Genomic DNA, 18,414 nt, shown 5'->3' with positions numbered 1-18,414 from the left:
ACGTAAAATTTTGCAAACAGCTTTTGCATTTTCAGCAAATCGTGTCACATTCTGTGTTTGTGTGTCAGGGTCTTTCTCTTGGAAAGAGCACACACTTTGACTGTTTTATAGAGAAGATAAATCATCTGTAAACAGAGCAGAGGAGTTACTCTGCGTCTGTGCGGTCTTTAATCAGCTGATAGAGCCGGAGCCACCGCTCAGCGCTACAGATAAAGTCAGATAAAGTTTCTGTGCTGAAACAGAAACTGCATCCTTCTTTTGAAATTTATCAACATTTTAACCCGAGAAAAAAAAATCCTAAGGAAACAATTCATTCAAAACCAGAAGTAAACGACAATTCCATCTATATGTCCACGTGACATCTCTGTCTGTCTGTTTCCATAATAACCTCTACAATCTTCTGATGATATAAGCTCCAGTCCTGAGGAGGACATGACCTCTTAAATGCCTGTCCTTCATCAGATGAGGTCATTTTATGGATAAATTTATGGATTAAAACTGATTTTTTAAAAGTTTTTCAATACGATTTTAACCCTTTAAAACCAGACGCTTTTACACAAAATCTTTAACATATTGTAACTTTCAACCATGATAAATTCCAGTGGAGTCTGAAGGAAAAAAGCGGCTCGATACAAACACTGGAGCTCCAAGTTAATTTAGTGATTATCTTAAAGAAAAAATCTGTTGTTTTACAAGATTTTTTTTCTGTTTCCTGTAACTCATTTTCTTTCTCTAGAGGTTTTGCCTTTTGTAAGACTACAGTTAAAAATAAGAATAATATTCGTAATCTGTCTTGATTTGATTGAGATTTTTTTTAATGTATTAGTTTAGTTCGGGGGTCGGCAACCTTTAACAGTAAAAAAGGCATTTGGACTTGTTTTCAACTGATCAAAACCTAGAAGGAGACACCACATTTTCATTCATTCATTCATTCATTTTCTTGACCGCTTTGTCTCTTTCGGGGTCACGGGGGTGCCGGAGCCTAACCCTGCTGCTGATAGGTGAAGGCGGGGTTCACCCTGGACAGGTCGCCAGTCCGTCGCAGGGCAACACAACATTTTCTTTATTGTTAATTTAGCCTTTACGAAATTTGTATTTAAATTCTTGACCTTTTTTAATGATAAATACAAATTATGTTTATTTTTTAGCACGAACAAAGCAAAAAATAATAAAAGAACCTAGCATCTCCCAAAATGTATAAACCTGCATAGTTTATCATCTATGTGCAACTCAGCCATCAATCAATTTAAACATTTCACTGATATAAATTAAAGAAATGCTAATTAAGTAATCCTTACTTAAAAAAAATGCTATTTTCTTTTATTTATCTATTTTTCTTTTCTTTGTCCCCTCTTTGTCCTCATCAGTCTTACACTGCTGTTTTTTTTAATTTTAGTTTGAGGTTGGATCTTGGTAGTCTTAGTTTGTGGGCTTTGTTTATTGGTTTTCTTTAGGTAGTTTTGGTTACTAGGAGCTGCTGACTCTGATGGTCGACATGTCTGGATCAGCAGTCTCCATGACTTATTTCATGTTTGGCCAAAGAGCCATTATGGAGATAAAAGAGACACATGTGGATCTGGAGCTACAGGTTGCAAACTGCTGGTTTAGTTCAAGCCTGGATTGATACAGGTTAAATAAAATGAAATAAGATGATGATCGTCAAGACTCACAGGTGAACTTTTCTTATAGTTTTATAAATCTTCATCCTCTGACAGAGCTCAGCGTGTCGTTTTGGATGTGAATATTGGGTTCAAATTCCCATCTGTTTGATGACTACAAACCAAATAATCTGAGTTTACTTCTTGATCTTTTGTTTCAATCTTGCTTTTTACCAGATAATTAGTTGGTAAATTATCTTTGAACACGTGTTTCTCACGTGTAGAAGAAGCAGTCAGTTCCCTGCAGCTGAACCCTGTAATCCTTCACGTTTTTTTCTGTAATGAAACGTAACTCCGTCCATCTCTGAGCGTGAGGTTCGGTGACGGCTCTTCCTTCTTCTGAGGTGAACCCTCACATGTGAGCGTTCTCCGTTCCTGCAGGAGCTCTGTCCTACGCCGAGCTGGGGACGTGCATCAGGAAGTCCGGGGGGCATTACACCTACATCCTGGAGGCGTTTGGACCACAGATGGCCTTCATCAGGCTCTGGGCCGAATTAATCGCAATAAGGTAATGACCACTTCCTGGAGGTAAGTCATTTCACGTCAGTACTGAAAAGAACCCCACCCCTAATCTTGTACTCAGAAAAAAAAAAGAAACATACTTTCTGACCTGATTAAAGAGACTCAATTAAAGATTTCAATTCCAGCAGCCCCCCCAACCAAAAAGAAGGGAGGGAAGTTGTCTGTGCAGATCACAAGTTTATGCTTTTTCAAACTTCTCATCCAATGTTGAATTGTGTTTACAGAGTAGAAAATAAAATAGAATCCCAAAAGTCAGAAAAGTACATTTTGAAGCTTAGATTAAAAATACAAAATTGTTCTCATGAATCTGAATTATTGCCCTCTAGTGACTGAAAACAGGTACTGCACTAGATAAACATTGAAATTGAGTTTGTGTAGAGCAGGGATGTCAAACTCAATCGCCAAAATCCCAAACTCACCTTAGGTCGTGGGCTGAACAGGATGAACATTTATTGAACACATACAAAAAAATCTTAAAACTTTAAAACCGTAACTTTTTAACATAATTGTGAATAATAAAAAATCTGGAATATTATTCCCGAACAAATCAACTTTAACCTTGAATAACTTTCAATATTTTACTCTTCATAAAAACATATTTTGTCAAAATTATACATGTCAAAAATAAGTGCAAGACAACATCGGGAAATTAATAAAAATAAAGTAAAATGATCTGGAGGGCCGGATAGAATTACGCAGCGGGCCAGATCCGCCCCCGGGCCTTGACTTTGACACATGTCATAGAGTCTTTGAAAAAGAAAAAGAAAATAGGAAAATATATTAAAAAAAAAAGAGAGTTAAGACATTTTCTAATGTTTTGTTCCATTGATTCCATTGCATGATCATTTTAGGGCTCAAACTATAAAAGAAAATCCACATTTTGAAGTATTTCTTTTTTAACAATGTTTTTTTTAACAAAATAGACATTTTTATTCTGAAAAAACAAAAGGTTTTTATTTTGTTATTTTTTTATTTGATTAATTTAACAAAGTCTTTGGTGCAGCTCATTCAATATCATTAAAAAATAAAATTTTCTTGTCAACAAAACATTTGGATCAACTTTCAGAGCTTTTTATTAAATTTCCTCACAGCTATTTTTACAACTTTTGCAGATTTCAGCACAAATATGTTAGCTGGGCCGGGGTTTAGTGGTCAACTCTTTCACCTCACAGCAAGAAATTCTGGTTCGAATCCCAGCTGGGTGGTTTCTGTGTGGAGTTTCTCCAGCTTCCTCCCACAGTCCTAAAATATGCTTCATTGGTCAACTGGTGACTCTAAATTCTAGGTGTGCATGTGAAAGTCCAATGGACTGGAGATCTGTTCAGGGTGTACCCGCCTTTGTCTGACAGTAGATGGGATAGGCTCCAGCAACCTCACCAACGACTCCACATGAGGGATTTCTCTAAGTTTGTATTTTTCATAGAGGGACATCAACCTAGTGGTGCAATTGGTACTAAAAGGACAACACAAGTCCTTGAAATCTTTTGTTTTCAATGAACACTTTAAAAGTGAATCATCAGATCAATTGACAAAAGCTACGTAATTTGTTACAATTAAAATATTTTGAAAAAAATTGTATGATTTTATCAAATTAAATGTTTAAGTTTAGTAAATCATTTGAATTTGATGAAAATGAATAATTTTCAGTTTGACAAAATAAAAGAACGTTTATCAATTGATTCAGTGTTTCACTTTTTTAAGTGTATTAAAACCAAAATGAAAGCATGTTTTTGTCCTAATTTCATGTTGTTTCTTTCTCTCATGAGGTTGATTACTAAAACACTCCAGCTTTGGCCCTTCTGATACATTTTAGAACTCTTTTTGTTCGAAAACTTGAAAATCCTGAACTGCATCCATTCACAATGTTTAAAAATCCCAATTAATGTTTTGCAAAATGAAAACATTGGAATGAAATAACAGTTTCCCTGTAAGATTTATTATAGGCTTAATGGTTGAATTTATCTTATCCAGGTTTCTTTGAGGTTTAAAAAAGAGAATTTTTAACTAAATGTTTCCAGCTGATCTGTTGGTTCCAGCATCAATGGAGAGCTTCATTTAAATCTGTCTAAAGAAACAAGAATATATGGGTTTTTTATCTGAAGCTAAAGAGCTCATCGGTTGGGTCTGCAGAGCCCTTTTTAAGGTCAATGATGCCAGAGGGAGGCAGCGGCGGGACGGCGAGCGGCGGCGTGTGTACTCAGTGCAGCCACAGCAGAGCAAACAGTCTGCCGGTAATCCGGAGCAGCCGGGTTTCACGCCGGCCCTTTGAAAGGAACGTCCTGGGAATGAAGGGAGAGTGAAAACAAGGACAGGGATAGATTCTCTGAGCCGCTGTGGGAACCGAGGTGCAGAGGCGTGAGAGGAGACGGTCGCTCAGCCATCCCATAATAACCGGAGTGCACTGCCTGTGCTCAGACGAGAGTAGATGTATCATTTGTTGAGCAATAATTCAGGAAATTGCGGTTATAACCGGAATCTTTGAATGTTTTACCTTTAGGAAAAGAAAAAACATGAAACTCGAGTAGAGAAACTTTGACTCTCTTCCTCCTGTCTGAACCTGAGGGACGTCCTGAAGATCTGCAGAAGAATCTCAGGCACCAGTTGAATCTACTGTGCCAAGACCAGAGCAAAACCAATCTGCACAGGATCTGGAGAGTCTCATTTAACCCTTTAACTACCCAAAAAGAAAAAAATCATCCAAAAAGTTTTTTTTTCTGCTGCTTATTCCCCCTAAATGAACTTTGAAGTTAAAATAAAACTAAAAATAGGAAGTGATTTTTTTTTTTTTCTAAAAATACACAGTGGTTGTGTAAAAGTATAAAAGTAAAACTATCTGCTGCACACCAGTTACTATCCAGGTTTTTTTTTAACTTCTATTTTTTTTAAATAAAACTGAAAACTTTCCAAAAATTGAAGTAAAACATTTTTTTCTGGTTACTATCTGGTGTGCACCAGTTACTAACCAGAAAAAAAATATATTTTAACTTTACTTTTTTAAGAAAAAAATGTTTTTTTACTTCATTTATTTTCCTTATATGTCCCTTTAGGGCTTCCGTACCTTAGGGAGTCATACACACAATCAATATTTTTAAAAACTAAATGTGCCCCACCACTTGGTTGAGCAGGCAGTTAAAGGGTTAAGGTCTCAGGGTGTTGCTGGTGGTCCAGTCTGTCTGACTCTTATCTCACTGTGGGCTTCACCTTTGCTTCCTCCTGCAGGCCTGCAGCCATGGCGGTCATTTCTTTGGCTTTTGGGCAGTACATCCTGGAGCCGCTCTTCATGCCGTGTGGCATCCCCCCGATGGCCGTCAAACTGGCCACGACCATTGGAATCAGTACGTATGAGGCCTCCTCTGGAGCGGTGTCGAGAGTCTCATCGTCTGATTCACACACATCACTGTCAGATTATTCATGCAATCAGGTTTAATTACAATAATCAGATTATTTCCTGCACATGAGTGTTTTTTGCCTTGTGCTGCCCTTCTAAATCAATCAGAAAATCCTTGAAAATGAGCATCTTTAGAAGGATGCGGGAAAAAAATAATACATTTTTTAATCTTTAAAAAAAATTTAATGAAGGACTCAAGCTTATTTTACTTTAAACCCTGCTGACACAATTAAATAAAAAACGTGGACATCAGATTTAAAAATTACAGAAGGTCAAATTTCCTTTGATGGACTTTTCCGAAAGTGAATGTGAACAAATCATATCTGATTATTGATTAATCTGAGGAAGAGGATGACCTTCACAGCCACACAAAAGAGCTGGGGTGTTCTGCTGAGGAGGTTCTGACCGCTCCGTGTCTCTGCAGCCTCTGTCATGTACCTGAACTGCATGAGCGTCACCTGGAGCGCCAGGATCCAGATCCTGCTCACCCTCAGCAAGCTGCTGGCCATCATCGTCATCATCGTGCCGGGGGTGTACTTGCTCTTCAAAGGTGAGGCCCGGCTCTTGCAGTACAGTCAGAACCACAAGGTCCAAACTGAGATAAACCGCAGCAGGTCTCCTTTGAATTTGACCCACAGTGACCAGAGCGTGAGCAGAAATGCTGCAGCTGTGAGCAGCTGCAACATTTCCCAATGTTACCCCTCTCCCGCCCTCATATTTGTTTGGGCCGTCTTCTCTGAGGTTCTATTTAGTGTTTTATGTACAAAAAAATGTTTGATATTTGTAAAGATTGAATACCTTCTTTTCAGGACTTATAGATATTTAACCGGGTTTTAAATCACAGTTGGGAATTTTTATCTCATTAAGTGCTCGGATTTAGAAATAAGAAAATTAATATTTAAATGAGTTAAAATCATTTTGCTCCAAACACTTGGCAATATAAAAACTTGATAAAAAAAAACATCAGATTGCACTATAATTCTTGATTCAATTTTAAGGATGTTATTTTAAAGTTTAATAAATGTTGACAAATTAGAATGACTTTTATCGTCATTATTTTGGAAGCAAAAATGTAGATTTTTGTTCTAATAACAAGTTTTGGTCTTATATTTTATGAGGATTAATTATGATGGACCAACTTGTACTCTCATTATATTCTTATTTTGTTGATATTTTGTGATAAAATGACTCCTTTTAATTAACTAGAATAAGATTAATAAAAGATCAGAAAATACAAACCATTTGCTTAGAACTAGGAGAAAAATACCGATTATTGCACTATTTAATATTTAATTTGATGTCATTCTATCAAATATAGGTTTTACCTTATTTTTCCCTTTTTGAATGTTTGTGTGGAACTCCTTGTTTCTAGATTTTTAAAAAATATTTTTATAATATTTCTTGTTAAGTTAAAATTAATCGCTGAATGAAAATATATTTGTATTACTTATTATTGATTTCCAGTTTCTTTTCCTGTTTTAAATACATTTTAAAACGTTCTACCTCAAGAGGTGTGAAGGGCCTTTTTCACCCCCTATAGTGAACTGGAATGTAAAAAAAATAAATAAAAGCCTGAATTGAAAAATGTAAATACATAATGCACACGTACACACACTTCAGGTGATTTATCGAAGAACAAAACACCATGTTAGGTTTTTTAGTTTAACTTAATATATATATATATATATAAATATATATATAAATATATATATATATATATATATATATATATATATGTATATATATTTTTTTTGTGGGTTCCCCCAAACTAACGTATTTTCCGGAGTATAAGTCGCGTTTTTGTTATAGTTTAGCCAGGGTGCGACTTATACTCAGAATATGAGAAACTGGTGCAATACCAGGGAGGTGATGATGGTTTTGAATGGAGAACTTTGAACAATAACCTCTAAATTGGAGAAGCAGTTACAATAGAAGTCTGGAAAGACCTCAGACATCTCAGTCCAGAAAGGTGCAGGTCTAAGCTGAGATACTCTACAAAACTTCCAGACCTCTTCCATGTGTATGTACATAGAAAAAAAAACACATTTTATTGTTGGTAAGAACAGAAATGTGTTTGTCAGAGCCTTAAAGAGAAACTGGTGATTAAATGTAACTGGATCTGTTTGCAGGAGAAACCCAAAACTTTGAGGATGCCTTTGACCTGACCCACATCAACTTGTCTGGAATGCCGCTGGCCTTCTACTCTGGGATGTACGCGTATGCAGGATGGTAGGTTTGTCTCCCACATAAAAGATAAGTTTGGTCAATAGTGTTTCATAGACTTCAGCTGTGAGAGACAGAAAGGAAAAAAAAAATCCAGGAAATCACATTGTTTGGTTTTTAAATAATTCATTTGTACAATAGAGCAGAAAATACATTTTTGGTAAATAACAAAAGTTCTCCTCGTTATTTAGCAATGGAACAGTAGTTGTAACTGAGAAGAGTCGCAACCTTTGACACTAAAAGAGCCCTTTAGTCTAGTTTACAGACCAGAACCCAACGAGAGACACAAAATCCCATTTTATCGTTTAAGAACAATGATGTTAAATTAGGCATTTATTTATAAATTTCGTTGTTAAATATTTTTGCAATAATTGACTTACAACAGCAATTATTTTTACTTTGACAGCAGCACACACTAGTTCCTTTCAAAATAAAACTCACTCTATGTCTAAAAAGGTCCTCCTGCTGCAGCAGCTTTACCTAAATAACATACAACACAGTCAAACATGATGTTTTTTACCATTAGGATTTTAGTGGGCTTCTTTTCATTTTAATCATAACAATAAACATTTTAGAATAATCTATGTATTTTGCAAGAACTTAAAACATTTAGAATAACCTGAGTTTTTTATTGAAAACACACAACTCTAAATCATTTTCAATCACTTTAAACCACATTTGCTCGAAACTTTAACCGCTTTAGTGTAATTTACCAAAATAAACCTTTTTGATTCTTTTATTGACTAACTATAGATTAAAAATACAAATTTAAAGAACATGTCTACAGAATTTCTGACAGTAAATTAAACTTCTTTCGCTTAGATTCTTGACATGTTAAAAATCTAAACAGAAATGGCAAAATCTAACTAATTAATCTCTTATTTATATATTTGTTAGCATTTTTCATTAAAGCTAAAACTCACACTAAACAGAACAGAGCCACTTGTGGCTCCGGAGACAGGTTGCAAACCCCTGCTGCAGGTCTTCAGGAGGTTTTAACACAATATAGCTGCCTTTTTGGTCCATTCTCCCAAGTAGATCTCCTCAAGAGCTGCAATGATTTGGGATAATTTTCTAATTAATTTGTGATAAATGTTCTGATCTGATGGAGTCCCTCTTCTGTTAAAGATCACACAAATCTTTTCTTTGCAGGTTTTATCTGAACTTTGTGACGGAGGAAGTGGAGAACCCAGAAAAGTGAGTTTTGCCTCACATCTACAGAGATAATGCTGTACAGATGAACTCTCAGGTCTAACCTGCACACCAGACTGGTTTCCAACACTGGTCCTTCACAAGAAAGAGTATCTTTGTGTAACGTAGACGAGCAGAGATGTAGCTCTGCAGGTGAAGCATCTATAATTCAGCTGTTATTACCATCAGAGGGATCCTTTGAGGATTTTTCTCTCTTGTTGTTGACTCTTGAATTCCCTCGTGGCTCTTGTCATTTTCCTGTGTGACTGTCAGCTCTAGTCTGTATTAATTCTGTCTCGTCTGTCATTGGGTTTCACCTCATCTGTCTGTGTTTGCCGTTCCACACTTGACTTGACCACATGTTTGACAAGTATGTCCTTTTGTGTGTCTCCATTTGTTAATGGATCTTCCTTGTTTGATTTAACATTCGTTTTGCTCCGTTTAGACAGCTAACATCTACAGGTAAAAAGCATTTGTTGGGTCTATAAAATTATGGAAACTATTTCTGTCTAAATAAAATGTGTTCATTTAGTAATAAACACTTGTGTTAGTCATCTGAATTCAGTTATGTTGGTACAACATCATTTATGTTGCTGCAATATGATGATCCAGGTGCAAATTAACCAGATTTACATAATCTTCTTGAGTCATCTCAACTTAAATTAAAAGGTTAGGTTTTACTTCATTTTAAAGGTACTCCTAATATACATTTAAGTAATTCTGGAGAGAACCCACACATGCACGGGGAGAACATGGAAACTCCACACAGAAAGGTCCCCAGTTGGTGTTTCTGTTCCAGGTCCCCCAGCTGGGACTTGAACCGCGGCCTTCTTGTGAGTGCTAACCACTGCACCACCGTGCAACCCCAGTAATGCATGCTAATCCAGCAAAACCAAGTAGATTTAAATCTTAAATGCTTACGTTTCAATGGTACTTTTGTTAATGTGAACAATGTGAGCATTCATAAAATACTTTTTCAACCCCTGTCATGGAAATTATTAAAGGCACAAAAGAATGGCTCATTTTCAATAGTATTTAACAAGCTGGGCTTTGTACTTTACTGCCGCCTTCTGTTTTGGAGTGTATTAGATTTACAATTTCTGGTTTCAAATAAGACCGTTTGGTTGCTCCTAGTTGCGGCTATCTATACAAAATCTCTGTGTACTTTCCCTTTACTTTTATTGTCGTTATTTCTTACATTGTGTGTTAGTTTGTCATTATACGTACACAATGACATCCAAAAGACAAAGTTTGCCTTCCTGAAACACCAAACGCCCAGTACTCACAAAACACTGTATATGATCATGGGACACAAAGCTCTGTTAGAACATTTAGAACCAGTTTAACAGAGCCTTTTATGAGTAAACAAACTTTGAAGTGACTTTTGGAATGCTGATCGTACTCTCAGCTGATGTCGAGGTTTCGCTGTCTTTGCTAACATCACCATCGCCTGGGTTGAGGCGTTTTAGGAAAGAGAATCACGTCTCGGACTGCTTGTATCTGACACGTAAAATTACATTTACACAAATGTAGAAACTTTCTGCTGTGGATTTATTGACACACAGCTAACAGATCGTAAAGATAAAGACATCTATAATCAGACGTGTCTTTCATGCTAGTTAGCATTAGCCTAAATGAAAAGTGACAACGGTATTCACACATACATTTCTAATTACTGCAGTCTGTTCTCATCTTGGCTGCACGGACCCGGAGGAAGGGTTAAGATTAGGATTATGGTTCCGTTTTGGGTTAATGCACCAAACAGTTCCCGATTGCATCAGCAGCTGCACTGCGATGACAAATACTGAGCGGTCATACCGAAGTAGGTCGTGCATGAAGCCCATTACATAGAGTTAGCAAAAGCTCTATTAGTAAATGTTAAAGTTGTTAAATGAACTAATTTAATAATGTCAAACCACAAAACATCAATTATTATGGTAGAGGGAATTTGTTTGCTTTATGTTTATTTAACAAACACCCAGTAGGATTTTTTTTGTTTATTTTGGTTGCTGTTTTTCATTGAGTATGCAACTTTCCACCTTTAAAAGTCATTTTGTAAGCTTTGAAGATCCTTGAGAATGCATGCAAACTCTGTCCCATTGTCAGATCTAACAGATTTTATTTTCTCAAAGGGGCAACATCTAGAAATGTCTCTTTTGCTGCTTTCATCTTTTGGAGTTTCCTTGATTTTGTGTTATTGTGTGTATTCGTCTTACAATGACTGCTCCACGTCTTCTTTGGCTTGCTTTTGCATGAACTTGACTTAATGTGCTCTTGGCTCTCATTACTGTCTTCATGTGCTGGAACCAGATTTTTCCGCATTTATGATTCTCTTCTTTAAAAAATGCATTGTTGTTTTTAGCTTTTATGTGTTTTCTGTGTAATTCCAATAGTTTAAACTTTAGACGAACCGTCTGAAATCATAGCAGAAGATCGTCCCTTTACTCACCAGTGTTTTATCTTATGGTGAAAAGGATGATCACAAGGTCTGCTGTTTTCTTTATATTCTTTTTCCTCAGCGATGTTAGCATTGTGTGCATCATCTTTCTGTCTTTAGAATTGTAGTTTGTCATAATTCTAAGCACTATTCTGATTTTCAGAGGGTTTTTATGACCAAAATGATTGACTTTATAATTTGGAGTTTTACCAACTATGAATAGAAAGGTAAAGGTGATGGAGGAAAAAAAATCTTTTGCTTCTTAGTATCTTTTTTATAATAAAAAAACCTTTCCAGCAAAAAACAACTTACCATGACTTCAAATAAAAACCCTAAGTAATTGTTAATATCACAACACATGTCCCTGACCCTCAAATCTGTGCCTCAAAGAAGTGTTAAAAACATCCTATCACAGTTAGCAGTGATACACAAAACACAAGTTCAAAATTCAAACCAGAATGATTGAAACACCTGAAAGCTCAAAGGAGTTTAAATGCTCTTATAAGGTCTTAGAGTCTTCATGCTTCTCAGCTTCGATAACAATAATTCATGATATTTCTGTTGTCATTAAAACACTAAGAGACAGAAGCTGAGGTGGAAGTTCCTGTCTGGACATGCAAGGTTAAGACCCATTAGGACTCAGGTAACTTCCCCAACATCAAACATGTCTGACCCGTGGAGCAGAGGAAACCTTCATGTGTTTCTTTTTGTTTGGTCACATGATCTGAGGAATTATAATGTGAACCCAGTGTTAGCATACAGAGATGTTGAGGAATCTCAGGTTTTCTTTTGTAAAGTCTGGACAGACAGTAGAGAAACTCTTCTAATACACCCGTCTGTCCTCAGGACTGTGCCATTGGCCATCTGCATCTCCATGGCGATTGTGACCTCCTGCTATGTGCTGACCAACATAGCGTACTACACCGTGATGTCAGCAGAGGAGCTCCTGGCCTCGGACGCCGTCGCTGTGGTGAGATCGTCTGTCCCAGATCTGTCTGAAGGTTCTCATGTTCTGATTTTTCTATGACAGCATCAACTTATTTAAGTTTCACTTTAACCCTTAGTAGAACCAGTCTGAAAGTCCCGGTTCTGCAAGTTCTGGTGTTGTAACCCTATTCTAGGCATGTTTACATTAAAAATGGGGTCATCTGGATCGTTATCTTGCTGGTTTGTGGCTCCTTCACATAATCCAACAGCAGAACAAAGATCCATAGCAGAACACGGTGACAGGACGGGCCCTCGGGCATCAGCTGCTGTTGGAGCTGCAAAGCATGCGGTCAATGGAGTTCTAATGAGGACAAATGAAGCAGAGGCAATCTGGACGACCTCTTCCCTGCATGGCAGTGATCTCACTTCGACACGGACACTTCCTGCTCTTCCCAGGTCTTCATCTGTGAAGCTGGCTCCCTGCGGATGTTAATGTAATTGCTGCAGACAGACGTGTTAATGCTAATCACATCACAGCCTCCTGTAAAAGCCACCGCTCCTGATCAGCCTGCTGTTAGTGCAAACGCACCACTCCTGCTGCCCTCTAATGTGGTTAGTCTTATTGCCAAGCGCGCCGTAAGTGTTCGCAGCGCCTTAAGAAAGGTGCTAAGAGCATTTATGTGTTCTTAGGATGTGATAACAGGATTACAGTCGGTTCCTCCACCCTCACACAAGTTTACACCCAAAACTTAATTTAAACTTTGCTCCGTTCTCCAACTTGAATCAGAGGCTTTCATCAAGCTGCAATTAGGAACTGAGGCGCGTAAATCATCTTCAGCGCACGTGGAGAGCGTGAGGCGCAGAGATCCGGATACACCAGGGAGGGTTTGTGCGTCTGCGGGAATCATGAGGAGCGTTGGAGCTGAGGGGGATGTCCGCAAAGTCTACGGGAAACTCTCCGAGCACTTTTGTCTCGTCGACATAACATTTCACCCAGATTGAATGACATGTTTTCTTTTTTGAAAAAGATCTTTACAAACTTATAAATTTCACTTTTCTTATTTATTTATTTACTTTAAATTACAAAACTTGTTTTTCTGTCGGTCACCAGATGTTTTGACTTAATTTGGCTGGAATCTTCACACATACACAAACACACCACCAGGGATGGTGAAACTAAATGCAACAGAGACCAGAAAGCCGCTTTCACAAAGCCTGGTTCTTCACGTGGATGTATGGTCTGGTGTATGAAGGTTCTGGAAGATCCGTGTTTGATCTTTTAGCTGAAACCTTCTGCTTCATCACCTCATTTTCTGATGCAGACATTTGCAGAGCGGCTGCTGGGGAACTTCTCCATAGCTGTCCCTGTTTTCGTGGCCTTGTCCTGCTATGGCTCCATGAACGGCTGCCTCTTTGCTTTATCCAGGTACTCCTCCTCATCCTTGTTCACAATCTCAGCTGCCATGTCGTAATATAACCAGATAAGATCAGGATCAAATCACAGAAGAAGTTTCTTGGAAACTGTCATTGGTCCTTGTTTCTCCAGAATGTTCTACGTTGCGTCTCGTGAGGGACAGCTGCCGGAGGTCCTGTCCATGATCCACGTGCGCAGACACACGCCGCTGGCTGCTGTTCTCATACTGGTCAGTTTACAGTTGTGATGGGTCAGGAACAAAACCATCTCAAATGTCAGGTTGGAGACTAAATTCCATCTTCAAGTCTGTCACAAGCAGTAGCGGCGATTTTTGTGTTCCTAACTTTTAGTCCTACTTAAACAGGACTTTGGATCATTTCCTGCCACTAAAAACTGTAAATGTTTGGGGTATGGACACGAGGACTAATGAGATCTTCTCTGTGTGAGAGCAGTATCCCATGACCGTGATCCAGCTGTTTGTGGGGGACATCTACAGCCTGCTGAACTTCATGAGCTTCCTGCGCTGGTTCTTCATCGGTGTGGTGGTCTTGGGTTTGATCTACCTCCGTTACACCAAACCTGATCTGCCCCGCCCCTTTAAGGTGAGTGGCACTGCACCCCCACAACACAGAGGCCGACCCACCCGCATCCACAGTCAGAAATGACAGCTTACACATCTGCTTCTATCATTAAACACCTGAAAGACATTACAGACCATGAAATGGGCTCAGACCAAACTTCACTGTGGAAGCTTCTGGGAAGCAGGAAGAAGTTGGACACAAACTACCAGACTGGGAGATATATGGACAGAACCCAGACAAGAACTATCTTCTTTAAAGCATTTTTGAATAGTTTTGATTTTGATAAACGCACACACACAAAGAAGTCAGTAAAAGTGACCAAACTATCACTCCAACACAAATGTATTTGATCCATGAAAGCACATTTCTTGATGCTTTCTTGTCCTTACGTGATGGAAAACCTCTTTATGAGGTTAACGTTTAACTTCACTTTTAATTGCATATACATGTAGGATTAAAAATACAGTTTACATCAAGGGTCCCTTTATTAATATTAGTTGATGAATAGTTAAGCATTAATTAACTATTCAATAAAGTGTTGACGTCACCTTTATGCATTACTTTCATTACTGTTTACCAACGATTGTCAGATTTTTATTAAGGCATAAATGTTCACACTCTACAACAAGGTTCATATAATCATTTCATAATTTTTAAATATGATTAAGTAAAAGTTATATAATGCTTATGAGGTTTTACAACCTTAATAAGAAGTAGAATAACCTGCCATGGTAAATAAGTACTTCAGACATTAATACGGCTTTAGATATATAGTGACTAAAATGTTGATGCATGCATAATGCTAAGTAACTGCTTAGGGACACTTTTATTATAGTATTGCAATGTATTAAAGGGTCACCAAACAGTAAATGATTTTTTTTTATTCCACTTATCAATACAAAGTAATGTGTAAAATTGGCTTACACTTTACATAATAGTTAATTCATGCTTAATTATGCATTAACTAACATTATTATGAAGTGTTACTAAAATACTTAATAAACTCCATTTCATATGATGACCATGACTCTGCTCTGGCTGCAGGTCCCGCTCTTCATCCCAGTGGTGTTCTGCCTCACCTGCTTCTTCATGGTCTTCCTCTCTCTGTACTCGGACCCAGTCAACACGGGGATTGGGTTTGCCATCTCTCTCACCGGCATCCCTGCATATTATGTCTTCATTCACTTCAACAACAGACCCAAGTGGCTTCAGAGGGCCATAGGTAACTCGCTCCATTGTTTTTATCCTGAAGCTGCACTGATCCAGACACGAGCATCTATCTTAACCAAAGTTTGGGTTTCACCTTCCTGCTGTTTGTTTTTTGTATCTACGAGGTCAGAAACAACAGAAGTGGCCAATCGACCTTCAACTAGAGGGTCACCGGGACAGGCAGCTAGCAGTGTTTCCCCTTTCTGTGTTACCCACTAACACGATCGCTCCAGTAGAACAGAGTATCGGCCATCCCTGAATGGAGATTTCTGAGAAATGCGATTTTAAACATTAATTCACAACAGTCAAACAGACTTCTGTCTACAGCAGCTGGGTGATTTTCTGCCTGGTTACCACCAGCATCAAACACGCTGACGCCTCTCTGGAGGACAACCATGAGCCTCTGGGTTCACCTGGGAAACTGTGTTATGTCATGTAATTAAGTCAAAATCATTTAAAGGTTCTGTCATATGGAGAGGCAGGAGATGGGGTGATGATGAGAAGATAGCTGGACAGCTGTAAAGGAAGAATAAAGGAGAATAAATATAGTATTTGATGAGCATTATGTGTGGGAGGGATACTTGCTGCTGCATTCAGCGACTAAACAAAAGTGATCCTCTATTCATCTGTCATTACCAAGTCCGAGTCCCAGGTGGGTCAAAGTGTGACCTGGTTTAACTGTCAATCAGAGGGCAACTGTTTTATACAGAGAGCCCGAAAATGGACCTAATGTTTTGTGTAGCACGCATGTGTGCATTTACATAGACATTTCATTAAAAGTAGACACTTCAACACTGAGGCCAGCGTGTACTTAGATTAATTTATTTTTATTTAACCATTATTTAACCCTTTAACACCAGAGCTCCAGTGTTTATGTTCTTTGATTTACTGTAATTCTTAATTGACGTAATTAACGTAATTCCAGCAGATTCTGAAGGAGAAAAGTGGTGAGACGCTTTTTTCCTTGTTGTGTTTAAAGCGTAACCAAACCCTAAATAAATTTTTTTGGTCGTTGATCTCTATGAATGGAGCTTTAAAAGTGCTGTCTGTTGGTCATTGCCACATTTTTGAAACATTTTTGACAAAACACTTGTTTAATTCTTGAAATAAAGCCAAAAACCGCCCGTGTGGTGCCCCCTACAGGTTTAATCAAGGTATTACAGTGTTACAGAATTTTGTGATTGATCAAACAAGTCCCAGGTCATGATCTGCAGCTCCAGTAATGGTAGCAGTCATTTTCCCTGTTAGGGAGTTTGCTCTGTTTTTCTTCAGTTTCATGCTGAATTAAAACTTGTTTTCTTTATGATGATCCTGAAACTTTGGAGCTTGTGATCTCGCTCAGCTTAGGGCAGATGAGGTGATTGTTTCTTGAGAGGTCTCATATAGATGTTTGTGTCAACAGACTCCATCAACAGAACCCTGCAGATCATCCTGGAGGTGGTTCCTGCTGACCAATGATGGAGGACATCATCTCTTCAACCACTTTTTAACCTCAGAAAAAAAGTCTCAATTCATTTGGGTTCAGGCAACCTGAATGCGTCCAGAATACGTTTTTATATAAACTTATCAGGCGGAGTCAGCAGCTGTAAGACTATGAACTAGTATGTAACTACAAAACAGTTTTTTGTACCATAAAAGAGAATCATATGCCTTTTACCCCTAAATGTATTCATCTAATTTTTCAAGATCTGTCTTCTCCGGATATCTGAACCAAACTCTAAGGTCAGCACGTCTGTAGGGTCATTATTACCACCAGAGGAAGAGAGCTAAGCTCTCAACAGACCATCCTGCTCACACTCTGACTGCAAAGAAAATAACATTGTACCACCATCACAAACAGCAGTCATCTTGCTATCAGATGAACGGCACAAAGTGAAGACGATCCGTGGAAATGGACCTTCGTTCACAGAAGAGAGTCGATTAAAGGACGTTGGAGTTATGGTGTCATTCGGGTCTTTTGTGGGATTGGAGATTGAACAGTTTGAGAAACAAAGAACACTACTGCTCCCTTCCCGCACTTTCCTGCTGTTTCCTCACCACAATCGATCATCATAACAGAGGATAACACCAAAAAATCTGTCAGTAACACATGGTATTAATTACTTGAAATAACTTTAACATTCATTCGAAATGTTTTATTTGTAATTGTTGCATTTTGTGTGCTGGACTGAACTGATGAAATGCTTAAGTGAATGAACGTGCATGAAGTCTGACCTTGTGGTTTGCAGAAGCTAAATGTCAAACTTTTGAACTTTTTGAATTCTTATTGGGCATTATCTGTACTTTAAAGCAAACATACCCATTCAATGAAATGTTACCTTGAATCATTCTTCTATTTCACTCCTCGATTGAAACCAGGAAGTATTAACAAGGAGTTTTATGATTAAAAATGTGTAAATATTAGTAACTTTAGTAAAAGTAAAAAGCATTTTCAATAACATTGGTTAAATTGCAATTTTATGTTAAATAAATGCTGGAGGCACTTGAAGGAAAAACTGACTACATTTTTTTTGTTGAGTTTTGTCTTGGTGGTGTACAGGTTAGATCTATCACCTAACAGCAGGAAGACCCTGATTTAAATCCAAATCTTTTGTGTGGAGTTTGTTTGTTAATTGGTTGATTGGCAACGTTAAATGTCACTCAGGTATAAGTTTATGTCTGTAATGATTTGGTGAACTGACCAGGGTCTACCCCCATCTTCATCCTGAAGGAACTGGTTCCAGAGAAAAAAAAACAATACAATGAAATTATTTTTGTTCCTCTTGATCAACAACCTGAAACTCTAACAACTGCAGCACACATGTCAAAATCAAGGCCCGGGGGCCGGATCCGGCCCTCTGGGTAATTCTATCCGGCCCTCCAGA

At 38.0% G+C, this 18,414-nt stretch overlaps 1 protein-coding gene across 1 annotated transcript in view; it reads left to right on the top strand.

Moving 5' to 3' along the window:
- The window catches only part of slc7a11 (solute carrier family 7 member 11), a 21,476-nt gene extending 3,431 nt beyond the window's left edge, over window positions 1-18,045 (top strand). The window contains exons 2-12 of the mRNA XM_024284190.2: window positions 2,040-2,166; window positions 5,400-5,515; window positions 5,993-6,118; window positions 7,698-7,797; window positions 8,944-8,988; window positions 12,266-12,389; window positions 13,669-13,772; window positions 13,893-13,989; window positions 14,213-14,362; window positions 15,386-15,563; window positions 16,953-18,045. Of these exons, the coding sequence (XP_024139958.1) occupies window positions 2,040-2,166; window positions 5,400-5,515; window positions 5,993-6,118; window positions 7,698-7,797; window positions 8,944-8,988; window positions 12,266-12,389; window positions 13,669-13,772; window positions 13,893-13,989; window positions 14,213-14,362; window positions 15,386-15,563; window positions 16,953-17,008 (1,223 nt within the window). The 3' untranslated portion in view covers window positions 17,009-18,045. The remainder of the gene's footprint in view (window positions 1-2,039; window positions 2,167-5,399; window positions 5,516-5,992; window positions 6,119-7,697; window positions 7,798-8,943; window positions 8,989-12,265; window positions 12,390-13,668; window positions 13,773-13,892; window positions 13,990-14,212; window positions 14,363-15,385; window positions 15,564-16,952) is intronic.
- The last annotated feature ends 369 nt before the right edge of the window (window positions 18,046-18,414 follow it).

The sequence above is a fragment of the Oryzias melastigma genome, linkage group LG10 (assembly GCF_002922805.2).
Source record: "Oryzias melastigma strain HK-1 linkage group LG10, ASM292280v2, whole genome shotgun sequence".
Lineage (NCBI taxonomy): Eukaryota > Metazoa > Chordata > Actinopteri > Beloniformes > Adrianichthyidae > Oryzias > Oryzias melastigma.
This window is presented reverse-complemented; position numbering and strand designations above follow the sequence as displayed.